Source organism: Alosa pseudoharengus, unplaced genomic scaffold, assembly GCF_046254945.1.
Source record: "Alosa pseudoharengus isolate Yale_2024_CS ecotype anadromous, Long Island Sound unplaced genomic scaffold, YU_APseudo_1.1 YU_APseudo_1.1_scf_16, whole genome shotgun sequence".
Taxonomy (NCBI): Eukaryota; Metazoa; Chordata; class Actinopteri; order Clupeiformes; family Clupeidae; genus Alosa; species Alosa pseudoharengus.
Window position 1 is genome coordinate 14,080,156 of NW_027468630.1, and position 25,330 is coordinate 14,105,485.

Consider the following 25,330-nt stretch of genomic DNA (forward strand, 5'->3'; position numbering starts at 1 on the left):
AAAATCTCTAAACAATCACAAGTAGGGCAGTTCATCACAGTTAATCCATTGCAACTGGATTGATGAAAGGTCACTTACACCTGTAGGCTACATTGTATTTGGGAAAAGCAAAAGGTATCAGCATAATGTTATTTATTTATTTATTTATTTATTTATAAACAAAAACATCTCTGTCAGTTCCATGCCGTTTTCAACAGCTATAAAAAACAAAGGTCATTTTTGGATGGATGGATTTTTTGTGAATGTTTCTTCTTCTACATAAGATTTTAGTCATCTTTAGTTCATGTAATACTTTATTGTCAATGCACAAATTAAGTAACAGTAGTCTGAAACGTTACTGTTAATGCACAAATTAAGTAACAGTAGTCTGAAACGAAATGCTGTTTTACATTTAACCAGTGGTGCAAATAACTGACATGTCCAAATGGGCCTTGATGAAATGCGTCGTTAGACTGTTCATACACATTTTAACGGGCCAAAGTTGAAGAGCTATTGTCCGTTATTGTTCGTGCAAATATAGGCTGATTCATGTTCCCTTGCATTGTGTCACTGAGGTCCATGGCTAGTCTGGCTTTCACCAGACCAAGCTCACTCTTTTAAGAAATCAAAAAATAAATAGCGGGCAGATCAGGCTGGGTTCACCCAGCCTAGTCCATAGGCACCCGATATTGTTTAATTTTCCGATTGAGATATCCACGCTCTGGCTATTCTAAAATGCAAAAATGCATCAGGGAGTTATGACAAAACTGTAACTAACAAACTAGATCCTAATACAAAGCTGTTAGCTTCCCTAAGCGACAGGTAGGCTTATAAGGTAGGCCTATATTTACAACATAAATTGTCAATAGGCTATGCTGGCGACACAAATAAAATCTCCTTTGAAAACCAATGGCTTACGCCTTACAGTATCAAGCGGACTTAAACTGCCATATCGTGGCGAAAAGTTGTAATAAAATTCACGCAGCTCCATGAGTCAAGGAAAGCGCAAATGAAGTAGCCACTTCTAAATGGGACCCACTACACAGTAGCTTAAGGTGTGTTGCTAAAGCAGCCATAATGAAATGAAGGTGTCATTGTTTGGATACTTCACACACACGTGCTTTTTAATTTCACAGACTACCAAGCTGGAATCAAAGCACATCGATTCCCCTCTCACACCCTGCACGCACTTAACAAAATAAACAGGTGTCTCAGTCTCACGCATATAGGCAAAACTGTATCAGACCGGTGTAACGTTGGTAAATCTTCCATTGCACAGAATGATTTTTGTAGCACGTGCAACAAATGACAGTCGAAAGATACAATTACAGTACTGCTATCAATTTGCTTGGTATAACCGCATTTATAGTTTTCTACAAATGCAATGAATAAAATTGGCCTCCATCACTCAACCAACGCTAACGGTAACATTACCTAGGTCCTTATTGATATTATAAGATTAACGTACCTGCAGTAAAAACCAAGCATGTCCGATAAAAATCCTCAGATTTATTTCGGCTTCAAGAAGAAATGGGAATTACATTTCATGTGAACATCGTCCTATCCTTATTAGACATTCTCTGCGGTAAACTACAGTCCTTGTAGGAAGCGTCCATTGTTTTCCCAACCCACTTTTAACTTCCAACAAAATTACGTCTCACTGCAACGATGCGCCATCTAGTGGACAAACGACTACTTATCGCCAATACTGGAAATGCAGGCATGATGATGATGATGAATATTTATTTTGGCTTTCTTTTAATCCTACTGAATTATGTATCGGCCGTTCTAATACCGATAGTATGTGGGTGCCTGTGTGTGTGTGCATGTGTATATGTGTGCACCGCCATCTACAGGCCAATGAGTGTACAGTCACTAAATGTACACATAACCTAATTTTTTTTAGACCCCCCCCCCCCATGGCTGAAATTCTACGAAACTTGGCATACCCCCAGAGAATGCCAGGTCAATCATACACATAAAATTTGGTGCAGTTCTGAACATCTTAACTGAAGATAGGGGCGATTAAAGCAGAATAATATTGCATTTTCATTTTTACCGTGGGGGTGCAATCACAAATGAGTGATTATGGGTCAGATTGATGTGGGCCCTTGAGACCAACATACCATAAAAGATTCTTCATCCTCAGTGCCACGGTTCAGGTAGTTATTTAGGAAAAACTGCTTTTTTTGCGGTTCGGGGGGCCCAGCACGGGGAGGGGAGTGGCCCCCGGGGACGAAACAAAAATTTTCCGTAAAAGTCTAGTGGGGCTACATACCCACCAAATTTCATGTGCCCCGGTGGTTCGGTGTCCCGGGTATCGTTGACCAAAAATTCAGGAAGTAGATGACGAAAAAAAATAAATAAATAAATAAAAATTTGCCAAGCCCTGTATGACCGCTTCGCTAGCGGCGGTCATAATAAACAGCTGAAGAGGCCAACAGCAGAGAATGCATGATGTGCAGTGTTCTCAGCTGTGTGTGTGTGTGGGTGGGGGGGGTTTATATACACACTGTCACACTGTCTCACACACACACCCACACACACACAAACACAGTCACACAGTCACAGACACACAAACACAAACACACATACACACACAAACACAGTCACACACACACATGCTCTCTCTCTCTCTCTCACACACAACACACACGCACACACACATGCACATGACATAAACTCTGATCTCTGGCTGCTCAGCACATAAGATGACAAAGAAAGTGGTTTTGGTTACAGGTTATACTGTATATATACAGTCTCCTTTAAAGTCTGTGTGTGTGTGTGTGTGTGTGTGTGTGTGTGTGTGTGTGTGTGTGAGAGAGAGAGAGTATGTGTGTGTGTGTGTATTAAGTCTGCAGAACAGCAGGCAGTGTTTTGTGTTTCACATCTCTGCATCAGCAACAAGTCCTCTCTCATCAGCAACAAGTCCTCTCTTCAAGTGACCCTCTGCATCTGACCATAAAGGCCACAGACTACAGCTCAGCATATTTACGATATAACACCCCCATACATAGACACACACACACACACACACACTCACACACACACACACACACACACACACACACACACACACACACACATAATCACACACACCCCTGGCTGCTCTCCACATAAGATGGAACAAAGAGAGAGAAAGAAAGAAAGAATCTAACAACAACAACAACATATTGCATTTATATAATAATAATAATAATAATAATAATAATAATAATAATATATTTAATTTATGCCTTTCATGTCACCCAAGGACACTTGTATAATCTTAAGGTTAAGGATGTTAAACAGCACATACAGACAGACATACAGTACAAACACAGAGGACATTGTACAATTAAAAGTTGAAGATGCTACACACTACATACAGACAGAGACACACACACAGATGACACTGCACACCAGAGAAATAGAACACACACACACACACACACACACACACACACACACAGACAGATGACACTGCACACCAGATAACTAGAATATATACACAGGGAAAAGTGGAAAGAAGACATTGTGAAAAATGAAAATAAGATAAAACGAAGAAACAAGATAAAAACAGTTCTGAGGCAGTGGAATGGGTTAGGTGGCAGTGGAATGGGTTATGAGGCAGTGGAATGGATCAGGGGGTAGTGGAATGGGTTAGGGGGCAGTGGAATGGGTTAGGAGGCAGTGGAATGGGTCAGGGGGCAGTGGAATGGGTTAGGGGGCAGTGGAATAGGACAGCGTATTCTGAGCAGATGTGTTGTAAGCAGCATGGTTTTGAAGGTGGAAAGTGTACAATTGCACAGTGCTAGTGGTAGGGCATTCCAGAGATTAGGGCGCCACACTGAAGGCCCTGTCACTCATGGAGAGAAGCCTGGCAGGGGGGGGGGGGGGGTAGGAGATGGGCATCTGTGGAGCGTAGAGTGTGGAAATGTGTGTATGGGGTTAGGAGATTTGGAAGATAGGGAGGGGCCAGATTGTGGAGAGATTTGTGTACTGGGAGAATGATTTTGTGTTGGATGCGGTATTGAACTGGGAGCCCGTGTAGTTGCTGGAGGATGGGGGGGGGTGATGTGATCCCATGGCCTAGTACAGCTGAGCACCCTAGCAGCAGAGTTTTGAATATACTGCAGGCTGTTTAATCTTTTGGAGGAGATGCCAATGAGTTACCCTGGAGTTCTCGCGAAACACTCTGGCAATGAGTAATGATGCACGTTACTTTTACCCCTTTCATCGCGAGGAACCGATCACATCGGTGTATCTGATGTAGGCGGGCCAGAGGCGAGCTAAACAGATGACAACAGCGCTGCAACAAATCAGTCAGTAAACATTGGTCATAGTGTTATCCAATTGCGTGCAGTGCAAATGCATGCTTGGTGCTGCCCCTCAAACACACGTGCACTGTACACACACACACACACACACAAATAGACACACGTGTACACACACACACACACATATAGTATAGCATTCATAGAGTATATGAACAAAGGTTAAAGCAACACCAAAGAACTTTTCCTCTGCACACACGATATTTGTTTATCCAGCACGGCTTTGCAAATAACGATACCCACAGACAAGGTAGGCTATATGTTGCATGATTTTATGAATGTACGATGTATTGCAACATCGTGCAAGTCAAATTTGTAGCTTCTTATGTGTTATTCCATTGAACTACAGATCCGCTACCCGATCTGGCAAACATACATAGTGCGGTTATAGCCGATAGAGGGCCACGAAGCGAATACAGAAGTGCTGTTCACCCTATAACGAGTTGATGAACAACTGAAACAATTTTGGAAACATTATTTTAAGGTACAAAACACTCTTTGGTGTTGCTTTAATGTGAGAGCATGCAAACACACAACCACACACACACACACATCTCTGTGCTTGTGTGTGTGCAGGTGACGGCTATGAGGTGGAGTATGCCGAGGTGTCCATCCTGAAGAGGAGGAAAACGGAGGAGAGGACGAGAGTGGACAACACCGTGGAGTACGGAGAGGTCAGACTGCCAGGCTCCACCAATCACACGCCACCAACAGTGTGTGTGTGTGTTTGTGTGTGTTTGTGTGTGTGTCTGAAGGGGTTGTTGGCACATAGCCTGCAGTGTATGTATGCATGTTGGTTGAAAAGAGGACTTGGTTGTGTAAATGTTGCGTGTCATATTTTTAGTGTGTGAAGCCGCCAAACCCAAAAGTCTTTTTCCATCAGGTCAGCTTTTCTCTCACACTCTCAAGTTTTGTTTCTAAAAGCAGATCTCTCAAACTTGTGTGCCTGTGTGTGTGTGGGTGTACTGTATGTGTGTGTGTGTGTGTGTGTGTATGAGAGTGAGAGATAGAGTCTTTGTTGCATATTGTGCAGTGTACATGTTTACTGTAATAGCACATGCAAAGCAAATAGTAGTAATAGTAATTTGGGCGGCTTTACACAGTATGTCAACTGTCCCACGAGGCACAACAGCATTCTGGATCTCTGCTACATCAATGTGAAGAATGCTTACAGTGTATGCGCCTTGCCCCCGCTTGGCAAGTCAGACCACAACTTGATCTCCTGCAACCACCAGATCGTACAGGAAGTAGACCCCGGAAACCAGCAAAGCTCTGATGGACTGCTTCCAGTCTACTGAATGGAACACACTTATGGACACTCACAGGTCAGACAATAATCAAAGTCAAGTCAAAGTCAAAGTCTGCTTTATTGTCAATTTCTTGACATGTCAAGACATACAAAGAGATTGAAATTACGTTTCCCACTATCCCACGGTGGAGACAAGACATATTTTACCAATTAGGTCCACAGACAAACATAACATTCAAGTAAACAATATAAAAAGTAAAAATAAGAAGGCACATACAATGAAGAAAATAAGAGCAGCAAAATTTGAGTTGAAAATGTGCAATTGTGCATACAGTAGACAGCCATTCAGCCATTGTGGGTCCAAAGTCCAGGATGTTATGTAGCTGAGGGTGGAGGGGATAGAGGGGGGAGAGAGTTCAGCATCCTAACAGCCTGGTGTATGAAGCTGTTGGTGAGTCTGGTGGTGCGGGAGCGCAGGCTTCTGTACCTCTTCCCAGAGGGCAGTTGATCAAACAAATTAGTCAGACATTCACACATTCAACCGCCCCATAATATTGATGGGGCGGTTGAATGTGTGACTGATTACATCAACTTTTGCTAGGATGTGGTGGCCCCGGTCAGAAAAGTTTGATGTTTCCCAAATAATAAGCCCTGGATCACGAGCAGCATAAAGCACCTTCTGAATCAAAAGAAAGAAAGAGGCTTTCAAAGCTGGGGACTGAGAAAGGATCAGAGCTGCCGAACGTGACTTGAAGAAGGCCATAAGACAGGCTAAAAAAGACTACAAGGAAAAGCTGGAGAAAAGACTGCAGCACAACAGCACAAGAGAAGTGTGGAAGGGAATGAGAGTGATTATTGGCTATAAGGAGAAGGGAAGTGTGACTCTAGGAGATGTTTCTTTGGCTAACGAGTTTACCCACTTTTACAGTAGGTTTGTTCCTGTCTGTGCCTCTCCACCACACCCACCCAGCGGCTGCTCCACCTCTGCTGCTGCTGCCTCCTGCTCTGCTCCACCCAGCGGCTGCTCCACCTCTGCTGCTGCTGCCTCCTGCTCTGCTCCACCCAGCGGCTGCTCCACCTCTGCTGCTGCCTCCTGCTCCATCAGTGGTTATTTTAACGTGGAGGAGGTGAGGGCGGAGCTCAGAAGATTGCGCCCTGGCAAGTCAGCTGGACCGGGCTTCTGAAGGACCGTGCTGCGGAGCTGGCGGTTCCTCTGCACACACTCTTCAACTGCAGCCTCCAGACGAGTCAGGTGCCGAAGCAGTGGAAGACGTCCTGCATTGTGCCAGTGCCTAAGGGGGGAGAGACCTTCTGGGGTCAAGGATTACAGACCAGTTGCCCTGACATCTGTGATTATAAAGACCCTCGAAAGGCTACTCCTCCGGCTCCTGGGCCCACAACTACAGCAGGCACTAGACCCCCTGCAGTTTGCCTATCTAAATATGAGTTTAAGAGATTTGCAGATTATTACATTCTGTTTTTATTCACATTTTACACAACGTCCCAACTTTTCCTGTTTTGGGGTTGTAAATTACATATCCATTGTCCCAGGATCAGACTGCCAGGCTCCACCAATCATATGCCACCGGAGGAAGACGTGTACGCAAAGGTCCGCAAAGGATAGCGATGGTGTGTGTGTGTGTGTGTGTGTGTGTGTGTTAGTGGTGTTGGTTTGTTCCCTCCCTGCAGTGTGTGTGTGTACACAACAGCAGTGTGATGGGGCAGTAGTGTCTTCCCCCACACACACATGTGCGTGTGTGCACACACACACATCAAACTTCCTCTTCTCTCTCTCTCTCTCTTTCTGGGTGTACTCAGCTCTGGGCTCATTTAAATGTTCCAAAGACGGACTTGCCTGTGTGAGTGTGTGTGTGTGAAAGGGAGTATTCGCCAGGATGTGTGTGTTGCTGCCACAGATGAGAGCTTTCACTGGACTTGTCCTACTGGTTACTTCAACTTATGGTAAGAGAGTGTGTGTGTGTGTGTGTGTGTCTTTGTGAAATAGATCAGATTTAGTTTTCTAGGAGATACTACTGCTACTTTAAGTTTCATGCAGCCCTGATGTGTTGGTGATGTTCTACTGGAACAGATGACTGTTGTTTCTCATTTAGTGGCTTGTAAAGGAAGGATGCAGTGTTGGGCTTTAAATGCATGTGGTCATTGCTAATGATGTAGCCCTGGCTGTAAAGCTCTATACCCCCCCACTCTATTTGGGCCCTCACATATTCTCACAGACAATACCTCCTCACACATACAGGGAGTATGTGTAACAGGTGCCAACTAGCTTAGCTGTGCTTGTAGAATGTTGGTAAATGATGTCTCAAGAGTGCTGCTGGCATGAAAGCTAGTAGCCTGGGCTTTTAGCTAACATATTTTAGCAAATCAAAACAATATTCTAACTTTTGTGCGCATTTGGCTCTTACAGCAGATATAGCCAAAAGAGATAATAAATGTTTGTGTGGTTTAAATTGACCTACATGCTCACCACCGTTGTTCCTTATTGCTACAGTGACACACACTGGAGTCACATTCGGACAAAAACAAAAACACACGGCAGGAAATAACACTGAACTGAAATGGACTCAAGACTAAGGGCTGTATTTTGGGTCACCAGCGCATGGCGTAAAGTTCGTTATTCACCGGCGCGAAGTTGAATTCGTTATTTTGCACCTTTATTTTTTAAGCATTGCGCCCAGGGGTGTGGCAATTAACAACCTAGGGAGGGACCTGGCGCGTTGTCTAAAAATCTCTATCATACACCACCTAAACCTGGTCAGAAGTCAATGGCGAGTTGTTCATATGCTATTTTAAGAGCGCATGTCAACAGTCATATTGGCAGGTGCACGCACCATCCTTCTATCATTCATGAACGCACACCAGCGCACGTCCATGCAAAGCATTACAAATTGCACGATTACAATGGTAAACATAACTAGACTGCATTTCCGGCGGGAACTGCGAAAGTGTGCTTGCCCTGGTCCGGTCAGCAACGTGAGCAGACAGTGGCATACGATATGCTGAACCTGGCTTGATCCAAGCATTCTAACAGTGCCTTTCAGTGTTGGAGCAGTGGCAATATCTCAAAAGCTCTAGGAGAGGGCTATTCAACTATTGGCTTGCGAGGTGAATGCGGTTCGTTGGATTTTACCTGTGGCCTGCCTTCGAATTTAGCTTCTATGACTAAGATCAAATCAATAAAATAAAACAACAGCAGTGATTGGCTGCAAAAATAAATAATGTCACGCGTCTTGCACCTCTCAAACTGGGCTATCAGGTAACCTAGAAGAATTGAAATGATGAAATATGACTAAGGCTTCATTGAGGGCTTGCTTAGCAGCACTGTCCGCTTTCTCATTTCCCCCTCAGACCAACATGGCCTGGGACCCAGCAAAAAACTACACTCAAGTTCTGGTTCTTTAGACGTTCTAGTTGATCAAGCTCAGCTTTGGCTGTATACTTTTTGCGTGACATTATAGCCATTATAGCATTATTGCAATTTAATTGAATGCAATTTACTTTTACGATTAAATAAAATTAATTTATCCCTCTCACCCATAGTTTTCTATTTATTTAAAAATGTACATAGGCCTACTGTAATTACATTTATACATAGTTATTCTACTGATCTTTATACTATTCATCCTGCACATAAACTTATTCTTACTACTCTTATAATGTTGTTTCTGCACTACAATGACACTGTTACCACACTGCACATAGCTGTATGTTATGTACATATCTGTTATATATTTGTCATATTTAATATCCATATTTATTCTGTTTTATTATATTCTGTTAATACACTGCATATATCTATATTATTATTTCTACTATTATAATGTTACTACTACATACATTATTCTACTTATTGTATGAGATAACTGCTAATACACTGCACATATTTATATTTAATTCATATTACTCTAAACCACCTTCTGTAAATCAACTGTATACTACTGTCTACATTGCACTATATTTCTTGACCTGTCTCTGTATATTTCATCACCTTTCTATACTTTGCATCACATTGTATGCATACTGTAGTTACATGAATCACAGCTAAGATCCTTGGTTGCTATGAAGGCCAGTCGTTCTAAATGGATGGTTGCTATGGCCAAAGGCCAGGGCCCACTTCCCCGAAAGCATCTTAAGCCTAAGAGCGTCGTAAAGTCCCTCTTACGAACGTCTTAAGATTTGCCGACTGTTTCCCGAAACCATCGTAGCTTAAGAGCGTCGTGAAAACACTCGTAGATCTACGAGTGCTCCAGAGTACTCGTTACCGGCTAAGAGCGTCTTAACAGTACTTCTCACTGAGGTCACCAACAGGACATACAGAGGAATTACAACTTAGAATACATAATCCAACTTACGTTCCCATTCTTTATTGTGTTTACCTGTGATGAATCAGATTTTAGCGTGCAAAATAGCCTACATTTAATGGTCATAATAATGTGATGAAAAGCGGACAAAAATGCAATCAAGTTATGAAACGAGACGTTGCCAGAATAGTTTGACATTATCTTTGCTAAGTGCATATTAGGCCTATGAGGTAAAAAGCAGAGAAAGCAACATGTGGTTTGTAGCCTACTGCATCAAAATCTAAGCCTACACATTTCCTCTCGTTCTTACTCGACTTCTTTCTTATCTTCAAACGTGTTCTTAACTGGCACCGCATGGTGCAACAATCTAATCTAATAATTACAATTATTTATGTCTCTGTGGTATATAACCTACTTGGGATGCTTACATGCAGATGTCAAAGTGTTTCTATTTTCGTATTGATGTGAATGAATGTGTAGATCCGAAGTTTAAATGCAGGCCTATAGCTGTGACGTGCAGTCACCTGACATCACCGTCAAATCAGAGGATATTTCAGAACTATTAACGTGGACAGCTCCCCTTAAGAGCATCTTAAGAGCAGTGCACGCGCGTTCACGCTACGAGCATGTTCGGGAAACAGTCGGAAAAACCAAACGAACGATCGTAAGATGAATCGTAGAAAACCCTCTTAAGAGCGTGTCTCCGTCGTTATCGGGGAAGTGGGCCCAGTTATCTCTGCCGTTGTCAAGCGGGCATATCCTAACTTTATCTTATTTTAAACATCTCTATTTTGCTTAGCCTACTTCCATACAGTGACTCCTATTAAGAAGTGGCCACTTCATTCGCGCTTACCGTGATTCACGCAGCAACATTATTAAATTAATCTGTCACCATATGCCTATGCCAACGTTTGCAAAGAGGAGAATCTTTTAATTTGATTCACAATGAAACGTTACATTTAATGTACATGTAAACAATGAGTAGGCTAGTTTTGGTTGTTGTTGGTGGTGTTACTGCATCCCTTAGTTATGCCTACAATGCAAAATTGTTCCCTCGTGATTGTTAGACGCATTTCAAAACATCGCGACGTGAAATGCCACCACAAAACATTGTTTGTGAATCGGTCTTATTAGGAGTCCTCGCTTAAGCTGTCACAGACTCAGGCGCTACTTTTAGGGCTTAAATGCTTCCTGAATTACTCTTAGTAAAAAAAAAATAGGAGTCCTAAAGTTACGAGTGACGAAGTTACGAGTACAAGCATCTCATATGAAATGACCATGGCATTACGCTAAGCAACATAAATCTTATAACGTTACAGCAACATCTCCTCCCTATGACCTAGCTAGCTAGCTTCTAGCCACACAAGATATGAATGACGTTAAAATCTCCGCTTAGCATTCTAATAACAGAAGGGGCACATTTACGTGGACCACTACAACATGACTCATTATGTCTGTAACGTTAACTGTATAAAACACTTACTTTCATAAAGGAAGCACACCAGAGGAGGCTTCTATAAGACTACAGGTGAAGCAGTGTTTCACCAAAAAAAAAGTAAAAAACAAAACACAAAAAAATCTTATAATAATCCCAATTTTACTCCTTTGAAACAGAAATACAGTCACTAAAACGAGCTGTTTTCCTGAAATCAATTCTGTGAGTGACAACAGCGCCATCGGTCACCCGCGGTGGAACAGAGAATTACAGTGAATCAGACTGCTTCACCAACTTTTCGTTTTGCTTCACTACCATAGATATCTTTCCCCATTGACTTCAATGTAAATCGAGTGAAACCCCAGGCGGCTCGTGGATTTTTTCCGTTTCAATTGACCTCTCCAGAATAAGTCCCGCCTCCGTAACTTCCGTATCCATCCAACTTCCTGGCGTGGATTGTCTATGGGAAATAACATGGCGTTTCGAAATATCATACCGGTAAAACATCTGTAGGTAGCGAAGTAGAAAAAGCTGGTGGGCAGATTGGCCTACACACTTCTGCCATCTAGTTTCCACTGGATTTTTTGATTGTCGGTGCCGTTTAAGTAGTATACTATAGACTATATTACTTAAACAGCACCGAAAATCAAAAAATCCAGTGGAAACTAGATGGCAGAAGTGTGTAGGCCAATCTGCCCAGCAGCTTTTTCTACTTTATCACCTACAGAGTTTGACAGGTACGATCTTTCAAAACGCCATGTTATTTCCCATAGACATTTGACGACCGAAGGTTGAATGGATACGGAAGTTAGGAGGCGGGACTTATTCTGGAGAGGTCTATAGAGCTGCACAGTCCCGCTCACAGCCAAAACGCGGTTAGGTGCCGGATGTAAGATTCCCATTCATTTGTCCCATTGACGTTTGGAAAAATCCGTATCTAAAGAGTTTTACAGCATGTCTTAGGCTAACCAGCTACGGCATAACTCATAAGCATACAACATATCATTTCGAGTGAAAAAACGAAGAGAAAATCCAAAAAAAGTCAAAGGTACAAGACTGTGTACATATTTTCATTTCCGAGCAAAGGAACTACTCATCCCATAAACCACCGCTCCTCACTGAATAATATAAGCAGGGTTGCCAACTTTGGGTGTTTGGCTGGAGTGAGATTTTGTGAAGTCATAGTGCGTATGCGTTAAATATTTCCCTAAACCTAATTTTAAAAATGTCCCCTGACTTTTTTGCTATGTACAGTATAATCCCTGATTTAAGTTTCTTCAAAATGTACAATTAAATTATTGATTGCACTTGAAAACAAGACCAGTGTTTTAACCCTGTGGCATGGAAGGATTATGAGCCACTGGGCCCCTGGGCACAGACATGAAAAGGGCCCCTCTGCCCACCTGAAAAAGGTAGTAGCTCAGTAGAAAAAAATGAAAAATAACCCCTTAAATGATGACTTCTGGCGTTTTTTGAGGAAAGAAATGGACAGATTGAGACTTATGAATGTGTGTATGAGTGTACATATGTATCAGGGATGGAAATAGCCTAAAATATTTTTTTCCACCTACCATTGTGGCTGGTGGATTCCAAAGTCTACCAGCCACTAGAGATACAGTATGAACATTTGATGAAAAATCATGACCAAAATGATCACTGTTATTGGTATTGCAATATGATTAAATGTGCTGACTTTTCTTCTAAACCTACCATCAATGTTGGACAGAACTCATAATTGGCCTGCCCTTCATGCCCAGTAGCAACAAATCTAAAGGTCAACAGAACAGCTATAGTGTCATAAAAGTGGTGTGGCTCCTTTAAGACCCAATCCACTGGTGTGAGTTCTGGAGCCATCCAACTTCATGTCTAGGCTACAGTATATTTAGCATTTAACATTTATTTTCTATTTGGCCTGTAATGAAATTATGCATTGACCAATATAAGCACACTTTTTTTAAGACACTTAAATACATGCATGCATTTTGTGAAAACAAATCATTATGGCTACATCGACAAACTCTTAGCCATGAGCTATATATCCTCTGATTTTAATATTTACACATATGTAGGTATTTAAGCACAGCTCAGTTTTAAGATACTTAAAGCCCTAGAATTTTGCTACCATTTCAAAACCGGATTACTGACGGCTTATTGTACAGGGGATTGCATTACACCTTTGTGTTCGGTAAGGTCTGCTGTTTATTCTGGTTTACGGTTTGTCATGTGTGGAACGAAAAGTTTATGAGATATTCCTCCTATAGGAATTGAAATGAGCGCAGAGCTATAGTAGCCTAATATGATTATTTCTTAAAAGTTCATTTATTTTTCTCGCGAACCGTTTATCGCAGCAAATAGCGGCTAGCACCTTATAAAAGATGAGAAAAAGTTATTTCATGTGATGTCTGTGAGGCTACTTCGCGAGTAGTTCCTAGAGAAGAATGGGCGGCCACTCTTTATGTCGGTCTGCCTCATGTCTATATAGCAGCGTGTTCCGTGAAGGTGTCGCGGACCGGATAGTTATAGTCAGCGAATCAACAATCAGAGAAAACTGTGCTGAGAACGTTGTAGGCGGATATTAGACCTGCTGTTGGTTTAGACACTTAAACTTGTATCCTGTCATTTAGAAACAATGCTGTGGTCTAGTCTAGTCATCAACAAAAAATGAACGGATTGCAAAAAAAAAGAGAATGGATTTGGCGTGACATTTCTTGAGTGTGCGTGAGAGCGTGACATTGGTGCTGAAAGCGTGAGTGTCACGCCAGATGCGTGAGAGTTGGCAACCCTCATAGATATATACACTAGATGTCGCCTTCTGCTTCTCAGCATGCGTCAACACCGCCGCCATCTTTGTACAGGGATCTGAAGCGCTAAACTAGTTCTCCTGTATTGTCAGTGTTACCTATTTAGCGACGTTTGGCCACCCCCAGCGATAGAAAACCTTTTTAGCGATTAGCGACAAATTTGGGAACTTCTCACAATGATGGCAGATCGGCTTCTTTGTTGTTGAAACGTAAAACAATCACCTTTCTTATGGCTTTGTCATTTATGAATTCAGCTATCTCGTTTGCCCATGGCACTGACCCATGATTATAAAAGTAACGACTGGCGTAGCCTATGTAGTAGCAGAGGTAAATGTTCTACAGATCTACAGCAACTTCTGGTGAGATTACAACTTACATGAGTAAACGAGACGAGGGGTATGTGGCCTCAACCAGAGCCTGTCTATGAAGAGCCTGTTTACTTTCATTGTATCGAACCTGGTTGCAGTTTACTCATTGTTCCTCTAGAGGCCGCCGCTAGCTAGTGCAGAATGAATGGGAGTCTATGGGGCTAGACGGGTAAAATGTATCTTTATTATCGTCTTAAGCTTAGTTTTCTCTAGACTCAACCATAAATACATGCCTGTCAGTTGGAACAACCCAAAAAACTAGATAATTGCTTGAGATTTTGACGATTTATGGTGATTTTATTTTCGCTAGATCATTGCCCAGATTGACGCTAATGTATTATAGAGGAGTGGATCACTGAATCAAGATGGCGTCTCGATTGACGCATTCGTTCCAATGAACAGCAGTAGTCAAGGCGACATCTAGTGTATATATCTATGGGCAACCCTGAGCACGAACCGCGCGAAATCATTTCAAGACCGGCTACAGCACGCGAACCCTTTCCTCCAAACAGTGATTTTTATATAGTGAGTGCAGTTAATAGCAGTTATTTTAGGAGTAATCGTGTAAATAATAGTGTTTTGATATTGAATTTTATATTTATCATCGTGTATTTTATATCGTGTGTGTGAAAGCGGTTAACGTTAACGGCAGTGCTTCGTAACGTTACCTGACTCATCCTATGCTGTCATCACTGCTCAGTCAGGTTGATGCATGGACTGGTGCATGGTCTGCTCTTGGACCACCATATTCAGTTTATTAATTTGCCGTGAATTATTACACAAAATGTTAATTAAATGCACGAAGTATTCCTAGGTTAATGATTGATATGAATCATACAGTACAGGGCTGCCAACTTTTCAAAAAACCTTGGAGTGAGATTTGGTGGGGCCAACCAAAATGTTGCTGCGTACATTTTTGTTTGGCTCATTCAGCATTATACCGTACAGTAAAAAAAACGTACATCAGTGGTTTCAGGTGTAGGGACCAGGCATGGACGGATTATGAGCTTTCGGGCCCCTGGGCCCAGATGTAAGGGCTTCCCACTAATTGTCGCATATGTGGAAGGGGGGTTTGGGGGTACTCCCCCAGATTTTTTTAAATTTGTTTAATGTGATTTCCTGTATTCTGGTGCATTTTGGGGATGGGCAATACTAAATTCAATCAGATTCATAGCCTACATCCTTATTCCATGCAAAGGCTTGGGCTTCAGGCCCCCCTGACACCTTGGGCCCCTGGGTCTGGGCCCGGAAGGCCCGTGCAGTAATCCATCCCTGGGACCAGGGTCCCAGAGTTATATGAACATTGATATCAAAGGGATCTAGCCTACTACTAGGACCATGGGCGTCGGAGGCATTGTGAAAGTGGGTTGGATATTTCAGCGGGGGGTATGGGGGTCCTCCCCCAGAAATTTTTTTTTGGACTAGATGCAATTTCCTGAATTCTGGTACATTTTAACAGGTTATTTAGATACTTCTATATAACAAAATAAAGCCAGCCTACGAAATTAATAAAAAGTAAATCATGCATAATTTAAAAATAACTCAATAGGCTACTTGGCTACGCAATAAGGTTTCCATTACAGCACCGCGGACGTTCAATGAACGCATGAAAGCGGATGGTTTGTTTGAAATCCCGACACTCTTTCAACTACATGGAACGTAATAGTGATCATCAAATACCTCCCCAGATTTCAGTGCCCATCAGTCCCAACATTTAACAATATAATCAAACAGTCCAAAAGTAAATTAAATATCAAACTAAACCGAAAATGTCATGCTTTTGAAGGCCTACCAGTATGCCGCTCCAAGAAACGCATGTCTCAAAATAAAACTCGCATAAGAAATAAAGGGCTGTCTCGAATACAATCCTGCCCCTAAAGGCCTGTACTTTGTCTTAAGACCCCGGCCATAATTTGAGGATTTACTGTATCTAAGTAGACAAACTGGCTTCAGATATCCAACAGAGTGAATAGAGATTGTGCAGTCTTAGCTGTGGTTAGTGACGTGATGCTGATAATGGGGAGTTTTACATAGCCTAGTGTAAACCTATAGGTTATTATTTATTTGGCGTACCTATAAGGCTTTTTACCTTATCAAAAGTGAGGGGGACGACTGATCTCTTCAACACTGCGGGGGATTTGGCGCTTGTCACTGTGTGTGTGACCGAAGCGGAATGGGAGAATGCGTGTAACAAAAAAAAAAAAAAAAGTTTATGAGCGATTTACGAGCAAATGGGAGAATCCAATGAAAATGACAATGAAGCACTAAACAGATGCTGAAAACAGCACTGGTATTTCGCACGGCAAAAGTGTGTGTGTGTGTGTGGGGGGGGGGGGGGGTGAAACTAATCAAATGCGTGTGTCTCACGGCCAATGCGTGAGAGTTGGCACCTATGCTCAGTATGAAGGCTACAGTAGCCTAGCTAATGTTAACTAGCACTGCTAGCAGCATTAACGTTAGCTCTACCAACCTCCCTGCTTAACTCACCACAACTTTTTAGGTCTTGTCCCCATAGGTGCCAACTCTCACGCATTGGCCGTGAGACACACGCATTTGATTAGTTTCACACGCTCACACGCCACACCCCCGATTTCTCACGCTGAAGTGTCAACCCGGTCGGTCAGATGCCTGAAAAATTAGTTTAGCCTATTATAGATCTACCTGTTGAGCCACGGTTATGCTTTCAGAGACGGTGAGAGGGTTCAAGAGCACCCCCTGTCTGTGGAATTTTCAAAATGTTCTCTCATTTGCGATGCTACTTCAGAAGCCATCCCAGGCGCATCCCCCCGCATTTCCCCGGCTTCAGGTATGCTTTGAGTATTATTGAGTATTCACGCTGTGTCAACCTGGTAGGTCACGCTGTGTCAACCTGGTAGGTCAAATACCTGGCAGATGAGGTTCAACTAAACTAAACCTATACATATGATATCACACATCATGTGAACGTGCGGAATCTAAGCTTTCCAATGATATTAGCGCCAAGTTGCTGTGCTAAATGGTTCGCGAGAGAATTAACATTGAACCCGACGTGCAATTTAGGCTAATCATATTTGCATTTACCCATTACTCTCGGTTTAATATTTCACTAACCCTTCACACAACACGTGGAAAACCCTATTTCACAATAAACAGCAAACCTACCGAATACGAGGATATAAAGCATGCCTCTGTGCAATAAGTGGTTCCTGAGTAATCCGGTTTTGAAATTGCAACACATTTCTACATAGCCTCATTGGGGCGAAATTATAATGTATTCTAATGTAAACTATTTGTCAGTAGGCCTACATACATTTTTGTAAATTGCTCAGCCATAGATTATCCCACTATCATGGTTCTTATATTGTCAGGTTCCAGCCAATCCCATTACAGATAAATTAATATATTTATATTGGCATGCTTCCTAGTGACATTAATACAAAAATATGACGAAAATAACGAGACACAAATGTTGATATCAAGCCTGACATAAGCCATATGCAAACATTCACATCATGCAGATATTGGTACATCCTGAAAAAGGAATAGCATGTAGGCTATAGGCTATGGCCATTACAATGACCAATATATTATCTTAAATAAAGTAGCTGAATAACACAGGTGACCACTTCTGCATAATTTCATGGAGTGCTGAAATGTACACACATTTTTGAACATTTCTGAACTGTGAAATGTAGCATATGTTTTTGTGGTTGTGAACTTATTACAATATCACTATAACTATTCCACCTGTGTGTGCATGGTTATAATTCTGAAGTGCAAAATAGCTTAGGCTACAGCACAAATATTTCCATAAAAATAAGCAAGTCTGACCTCTGAATTTATTTTGAAAGTGCACCTGATTGATGCATTTAAAAGTTAAAATATACAAACATTTCTTAAATTCTTACAAAACACCCACCCACTTTTTAAAATTGTTAGTTTGGACCCCCCCCCCCCACACACACACACACACACTTTTGCCGTGCGAAATACCAGTGCTGTTTTCAGCATCTGTTTAGTGCTTCATTGTCATTTTCATTGGATTCTCCCATTTGCTCGTAAATCGCTCATAAACTTTTTTTTTTTTTTGTTACACGCATTCTCCCATTCCGCTTCGGTCACACACACAGTGACAAGCGCCAAATCCCCCGCAGTGTTGAAGAGATCAGTCGTCCCCCTCACTTTTGATAAGGTAAAAAGCCTTATAGGTACGCCAAATAAATAATAACCTATAGGTTTACACTAGGCTATGTAAAACTCCCCATTATCAGCATCACGTCACTAACCACAGCTAAGACTGCACAATCTCTATTCACTCTGTTGGATATCTGAAGCCAGTTTGTCTACTTAGATACAGTAAATCCTCAAATTATGGCCGGGGTCTTAAGACAAAGTACAGGCCTTTAGGGGCAGGATTGTATTCGAGACAGCCCTTTATTTCTTATGCGAGTTTTATTTTGAGACATGCGTTTCTTGGAGCGGCATACTGGTAGGCCTTCAAAAGCATGACATTTTCGGTTTAGTTTGATATTTAATTTACTTTTGGACTGTTTGATTATATTGTTAAATGTTGGGACTGATGGGCACTGAAATCTGGGGAGGTATTTGATGATCACTATTACGTTCCATGTAGTTGAAAGAGTGTCGGGATTTCAAACAAACCATCCGCTTTCATGCGTTCATTGAACGTCCGCGGTGCTGTAATGGAAACCTTATTGCGTAGCCAAGTAGCCTATTGAGTTATTTTTAAATTATGCATGATTTACTTTTTATTAATTTCGTAGGCTGGCTTTATTTTGTTATATAGAAGTATCTAAATAACCTGTTAAAATGTACCAGAATTCAGGAAATTGCATCTAGTCCAAAAAAAAATTTAATATATTAATACGTAGCCTATGGAGTGCTGCCGACCACTGTTCATTAAGGCCCAGAATGCCTTGCATGTCTTTACAACAAAACAACCCAGTAAAACCTAATTTCCCGTAAACATATGAATTTGCATACTTGTAACATTTTTAATAATACTCTCCCATCATGATATTTAACAATAATGAAAAATTTAATTTGAATACCGTCAATGTGAAAACAACTCTATTATGTAAGCTATATATAGCTACTGTTCTCCTTGCTATTTCAGTTCGTAAGTCCATACTATCCCATGGCAGAGCAAGGACTTCATGAGTGGGCAAGGTTGCCCGGAGACATTGTGGCTACCCAGAGGCATTGAGCATACTTGGAAGGCATTGTGATAGAAGGTGAATTGTGCAAAGGTGAATGGTGAGAGTTACCAAATATCTGTGGGTGGTTTGCCAAATGATGGAAACTTTTGGAATATTTCTTTTTTTTTTTAGCTTATGCACCCTCACATTGGAGTCCCCAGTTCATATACAAAATTTGGTATCGATATGTGACAGTGTTCCTGAGATATGGACAACTTCCTGTTTCGGAGCTTCGCCGCCGATTTCGCTTGGCTGTGACGGGCAAACGCTTTTGAAAATCAAAAATCCTTTCTGTAACTTTTGTGAAGCTTGGTCCAAGGATCATGTACGTCAAGTTTCGTGAAGTTCGGACCAAATTTGTGACCTGTGAAACTTTAGTTTCGCTTTCTATTCAATCCAATATGGCGGAAGAATAACAAGGGTCAGTGACATCCTTTTCAATTTTCACACTACACCGGTTCCGGCCGGACGTTCTAGAGTTGGACCGGTGGCGATATCTCAAAAGGTCTAGGAGCAGGAGCTGACGAAAAATTGGGCTTACAGGAATAAGAAAACTTAAGAAGAACAATAAGTGTGCTGCTTTCAGCAAGCACACTTAATTAGAATAAAGATATTACGAAATACTGTACATCTCATGATGAGTAGTTATTCACCATCATTTGCAAATTGGTAAGACGGTTAAAAGTGATTAGGGGAGAGGCGAGAGACACGTATGGAGCACAGCTGAAGACGCACTGTCACGAGATATAAGCAACTCCTCTGCAGGATAAATGTTGTTTTATTCAGTCATTTGAGCAACATTAGGGTAAGTGTTGCTTTTTCCAGCCTATGTTTTCGATGGTAACCCATTGTCAGTCAATAGTGAAAGTAACTGCATATAACTGTCTTGTCGTTGACTGACTCCTTGGTGAAGTTAGTTTCACTTTGCCAATGAGTTCAAATAATAGACGAGTGCAAATGCGTGAAGGCTATGCTAGGTTTTAGTAAAGCATGGTTTAAGAATGACTATTCCATACGGTCTCGCAAGCAGCCTCCTTCAAATGCGCCGTTGAATACCAAAATACCGATGCATTTATTTGACATATCGCGCGTTGCGCCGTTAAAGGGAATGACAGATGTCATTCTCATTGGTTTAAAATGATGTTACGCCCCAAACACACCCATATGACTGATTAAAAGACCTAGGAACACCTTGTTACGCCATGCGCTCCACTTTTGAGAACGAAACCCCTCCCAATGTGAACTGGACATCCTACTAATTTTGAATAGACTTTTGACGAGTGACGATGCACTTTAGAATGTCATGATAGGGCCCTAAGAATGTTTATTTCTATACAGATACAATAGGTTGGATTTTGTGTGGATGTTTCAGCTACTGTCATCCAATAGAGAACTTTATGTGATTCTACATATTGAGGGACGCCACCCATCCATCACAGCTTACAGTATTGTGCTGTTTCTACCTGATATACAGTGAGATTTCTAACGGTAGTGTGCTGTTTCTACCTGATATACAGTGATATTTCTAACGGTAGTGTGCTGTTTCTACCTGATATACAGTGAGATTTCTAGTGTGCTGTTTCTACCTGATATACAGTGATATATCTAACGGTATAGTGTGCCGTTTCTACCTGATATACAGTGAGATTTCTGGTAGTGTGCTGTTTCTACCTGATATGCAGTGAGATTTCTGGTAGTGTGTTGTTTCTACCTGATATATTTCTAGTAACGATTAATATACAGCAAGCTTACAATAGTGTAGAACTTCTGATGTGAGTTGAGTTTGCCAAACACCGTCTCACACACACAGGGCAGTACAACACAAAATAACTAATAAAGCTCATTCATACTGAGGTGTTCAAATGATGAGAATGAATCTCCTCTCTTAATGCAGGTCTGGACTCCATGTGTGATGCTACTCAGAATGCTACATGTTATGGGGCTCTGGGAGGACCTGTGTACCTGCAGCTGATGAGGGACACCAGTGGACATGAACTGAGCCTCTATTATAACAGTGCACATGTTTTTAAATACAAAAGACTCAAGTCAGTGTTCTATAAAGAGTTCAAGAACCCATCAGTCCTCCAGAGGTGGCAGTTTGTTCCTGATAACGGGACCATGATTATCAACCCTGCAGAGAGGAGAGACGCAGGAACATACAGAGTGGAGATCACTGATAAAGACGGGAAATCAGTGGGAGATCACACAGTACAGCTGACCATAGAAGGTAAATCACTTCATCTCTCCTCTGATGTGATAACAGATGTAACATCTCCTGCAGTGTAACACAGAGGGGTTTAGTGAGGATCTCTAAGGTGTCTATAAGGACACAGTGCAGTGGATGATTGAAAGTAAATATCCTCATCTGCTCTTTTAGACATTAGTAAGTTCACTAATCAGACTCTAATGGCTGTAAGTAAACTCAGAGAGTGTGAGCTGTCTTCCCCCACCAAGCCTCAAGTGTGAACACACATACAGGATATGAACTCGAATATGGAGGGGTTTGTCTTTGAGCAACTCTGAGCTGATCCTGATTTGATCCCATTTTCACAGAAAATGTTCATGTCATTTTATGTTAATAAAATTATTTTTATGCCATTTGGCCATTTGAATCCTTTCATGAAGCAAACGAAATCAGCACTCCTAACTGAGTGTCTTTTACTCTCTCCAACCAGAATTGTATCCACATGGTCACAAAATAAAAACCAGGTCAATTGAGTGTTGAGATAAAAACATTATTCAGTCATTAATAGGTTGTATTGTTGTTGTGTCTGAGAATAAGCTGTTAAGTTCAAGTTTCACTTTATTTATCCTTAGAAAATGACATTTAGTGTGCAGCAGGATGTCTAAAATACATACACAGAAAAGCACCACCAGATGCCAACAACATTGTTAACACAGCACAGGACACACAACAACAATGGAGACACTCCTTCCTCTAAAAAAACAATGACTGAATTCAATTGGGCAGTACACAGGTACATCTGTCATAAAAAACATGGACAGGAATAAATAAGTAAATAAATAATCACATAATGTGTAAAAGATTCAAGAGATGTCAATCAAGTGAATTCAGGTTCCTGATAGCCACAGGAATAAAAGAATCCCTGGCACGTCTAGAGAGTAACCTAAAACGGCGACCTGAGGGGAGCAGATTAAACTCCCCCAAAAATGGGTGATCAGGACAGTTTCAAATTTGGTTATCCTTACCCCTGGCCCCTTTATCATATATACTGTATGTTGGAGCTTAAATGCTACATTAACCAGCATTGTTAGCTTGCGCTTGCTGATCATTGGAAGACCACTGTACCACACCACAATACAAAATGTCAAGACTGATTCAATAAAACACTGGTAAAACAAAGTCATCAGAGTCCTGCACACTCTGAATGATTTCATAAGTTGAATGAATAGTACAGTATTACTGGGGCCATGTAGTGTTGGGGTAGGAGAGAAGGTGGAGAGGGACACTCCTGCTCTCATAACATGTGGTCACTTGATCCACCATGGAGCCTCCTGCACAAGTAAGGACCACACCATCAGAGTTTACATGTGTTTACGTGTGTGTGTGTAGTGCTGACCCCTGCCTCAGGCTCCATGTCATAGTTAAGTTTTGTGTGGATGTTTTCAGCCACCATGACACCAACAACAACTGCCCCCACATCTATCTCCTCTGCAGCCATGACAACGAACAATGGCGTTCCCATGACAACAACACCACCACCTACCCCAACATCTACCACCTCAGCTCTGTTGTGTGTGTGTTCCTCTGGTCAGTGACTCTTTCACACTGAATTACACTTTCAGACAGACATTATACTGCTGCCACTTGACCAATAATTACAAAACTTCCTTCCAGTCATGGAGGTCTTTTAAACTATCAACAGGCTGCTCAGTAGCACACAAGACATGTCAAACAATGCACTGCTGTTTGTATTGATGATATTATTTATGATAATGTTGCTGTCTGCAGGAGGTATTTCTCCAGTGTTCATCAGTGTGTGGCTGGCAGAGATCATCATCCTCACATCACTGCTGGTGGGAGGGTATTACCTCTACATAAGAAACAGGACATCACACACTCCAGGTCAGACATTAACACACATTATGCAGAATTAAACATCTTCATTAGCCTGGGTGTTCCCATGCTGCCTTGCGCGCAATTTGATTCACGCTGCTAAGGCAGCCTGGAGACCATGGAGCAAATTTTCGCCTGAGATAGGCGACCAATCACAGAACAAGGGGGAAAGCAAGACGATGATGAGCTATGCACAGACGCATTTGATAGACATCCGTGGCACCCAATAAACGGATCTGGGCATTTTTTTCAAATACGAGAAAATGAACGTTTGGTTCCCAGACCACGTCTCATTGAGAAGTGGTGGCGCTAGCCAGGCTACATCTTCATCTTCTCTACACTATAGAAACAACACTCACACACACACAATACACACTTTTCAATACAATACACACAATACACACTTTTCTCATCTACTACCTTTACACCACACGTGATCACACACTCCAGGTCAGCGTACACATTACACATTTCATCTTCTGTTTTCTACACACCTGAAACAGACACCTCATCCTCCAGGTGAGTGTACAGACCTAGAGAGCGGCTAGACTGTTCCTGCACTAATGTGTTTGTTGTTTGTTATTTGTGTGTTTTTCTCTCTGAGAAACTGGTGTGTCTCGTCTCCCTCAGATGAGCGTAAGGACCAGGACGTGGAGCTCACTCTGACCTCCACGAGTCGCAGGAGGAGGAGGACACCAGAGGAGGTGCAGATGCAGTGACTCCCCATTGGCCCAGAGGAGGTGCAGATGCAGTGACTCACTCCCCATTGGCCCAGAGGAGGTGCAGCACCAGACTACTCCTCCATTCCCCGTCCACTATAGAGACTCTGATCAGTCCAACAGTCATAGTACCTATTTGTTACTAGACCCGTTCACTTTGAGAAGAGCTACAACTTCAATTCATCTGTTTGTTGACATTGCTACTGTCTGTCTGGGTTAATCTGGTCAGATGCTCATTGGTGGTAAAATGTGTTTTGTGTGTGTGTTTGGCAGTGTTCTACTAGTGTAGTTGTTTCCAATATGCTTCAATATGCTCATATTAAACTTAAGATAAACTATCTTATTGATTGCGTGTATTTCAATTTAATGATAATAAAATGTCATAGCCATCCTAGTGTGTGTGTGTGTGTGTGTGTATGATGTGCTAAGTAGGCCTGTCACGATAACAAATTTTGCTGGACGATAAATTGTCTCAGAAATTATTTCGATAAGCGATAATATTGTCGTTCTGAGAATTTTCCTCGGGAAGAGGAAGACGGCCCACTTGTTGTGTTTTTTTTTCCCCAACTGGGAAAACTGCAGCGGATGATTGTGTTTTAGATGCATATGCATGTTTGTTGTGTTGCCGCTTTTAATTGCGACTGTTTTCCAACAAATGCGACACACCGACTCGCACGCGTTCAGTGGTTCACCACGGGCATTCGGTTTAAATCCGAAATGCTCCCACACTGCAGCTGTCGCGTTTGGCTTAGAAACAATTCCATCTTTTTTGTCTTTATTAGGCGTAGCCTACTGGAACTCGCAACTAGCTTTCTCTCTGCCTAGTGCCTACCGGTATACTTCTCACGCGGCTTTTTAGCTGCACTCT

General features: G+C 41.9%; 1 protein-coding gene across 10 annotated transcripts in view; it reads left to right on the top strand.

The window, feature by feature from the left end:
- The window catches only part of LOC143125568 (junctional adhesion molecule A-like), a 39,469-nt gene extending 14,669 nt beyond the window's left edge, over positions 1 to 24,800 (top strand). Inside the window, exons 1-5 of one of the 10 annotated variants that reach the window (XM_076287160.1) lie at positions 7,115 to 7,506; positions 21,560 to 21,892; positions 23,297 to 23,437; positions 23,639 to 23,752; positions 24,374 to 24,800. In XM_076287160.1, the coding sequence (XP_076143275.1) occupies positions 7,440 to 7,506; positions 21,560 to 21,892; positions 23,297 to 23,437; positions 23,639 to 23,752; positions 24,374 to 24,462 (744 nt within the window). In that variant the 5' untranslated portion in view covers positions 7,115 to 7,439 and the 3' untranslated portion in view covers positions 24,463 to 24,800. The other 9 variants (XM_076287165.1, XM_076287166.1, XM_076287163.1 and 6 more) reach the window with 9 other exon arrangements.
- The last annotated feature ends 530 nt before the right edge of the window (positions 24,801 to 25,330 follow it).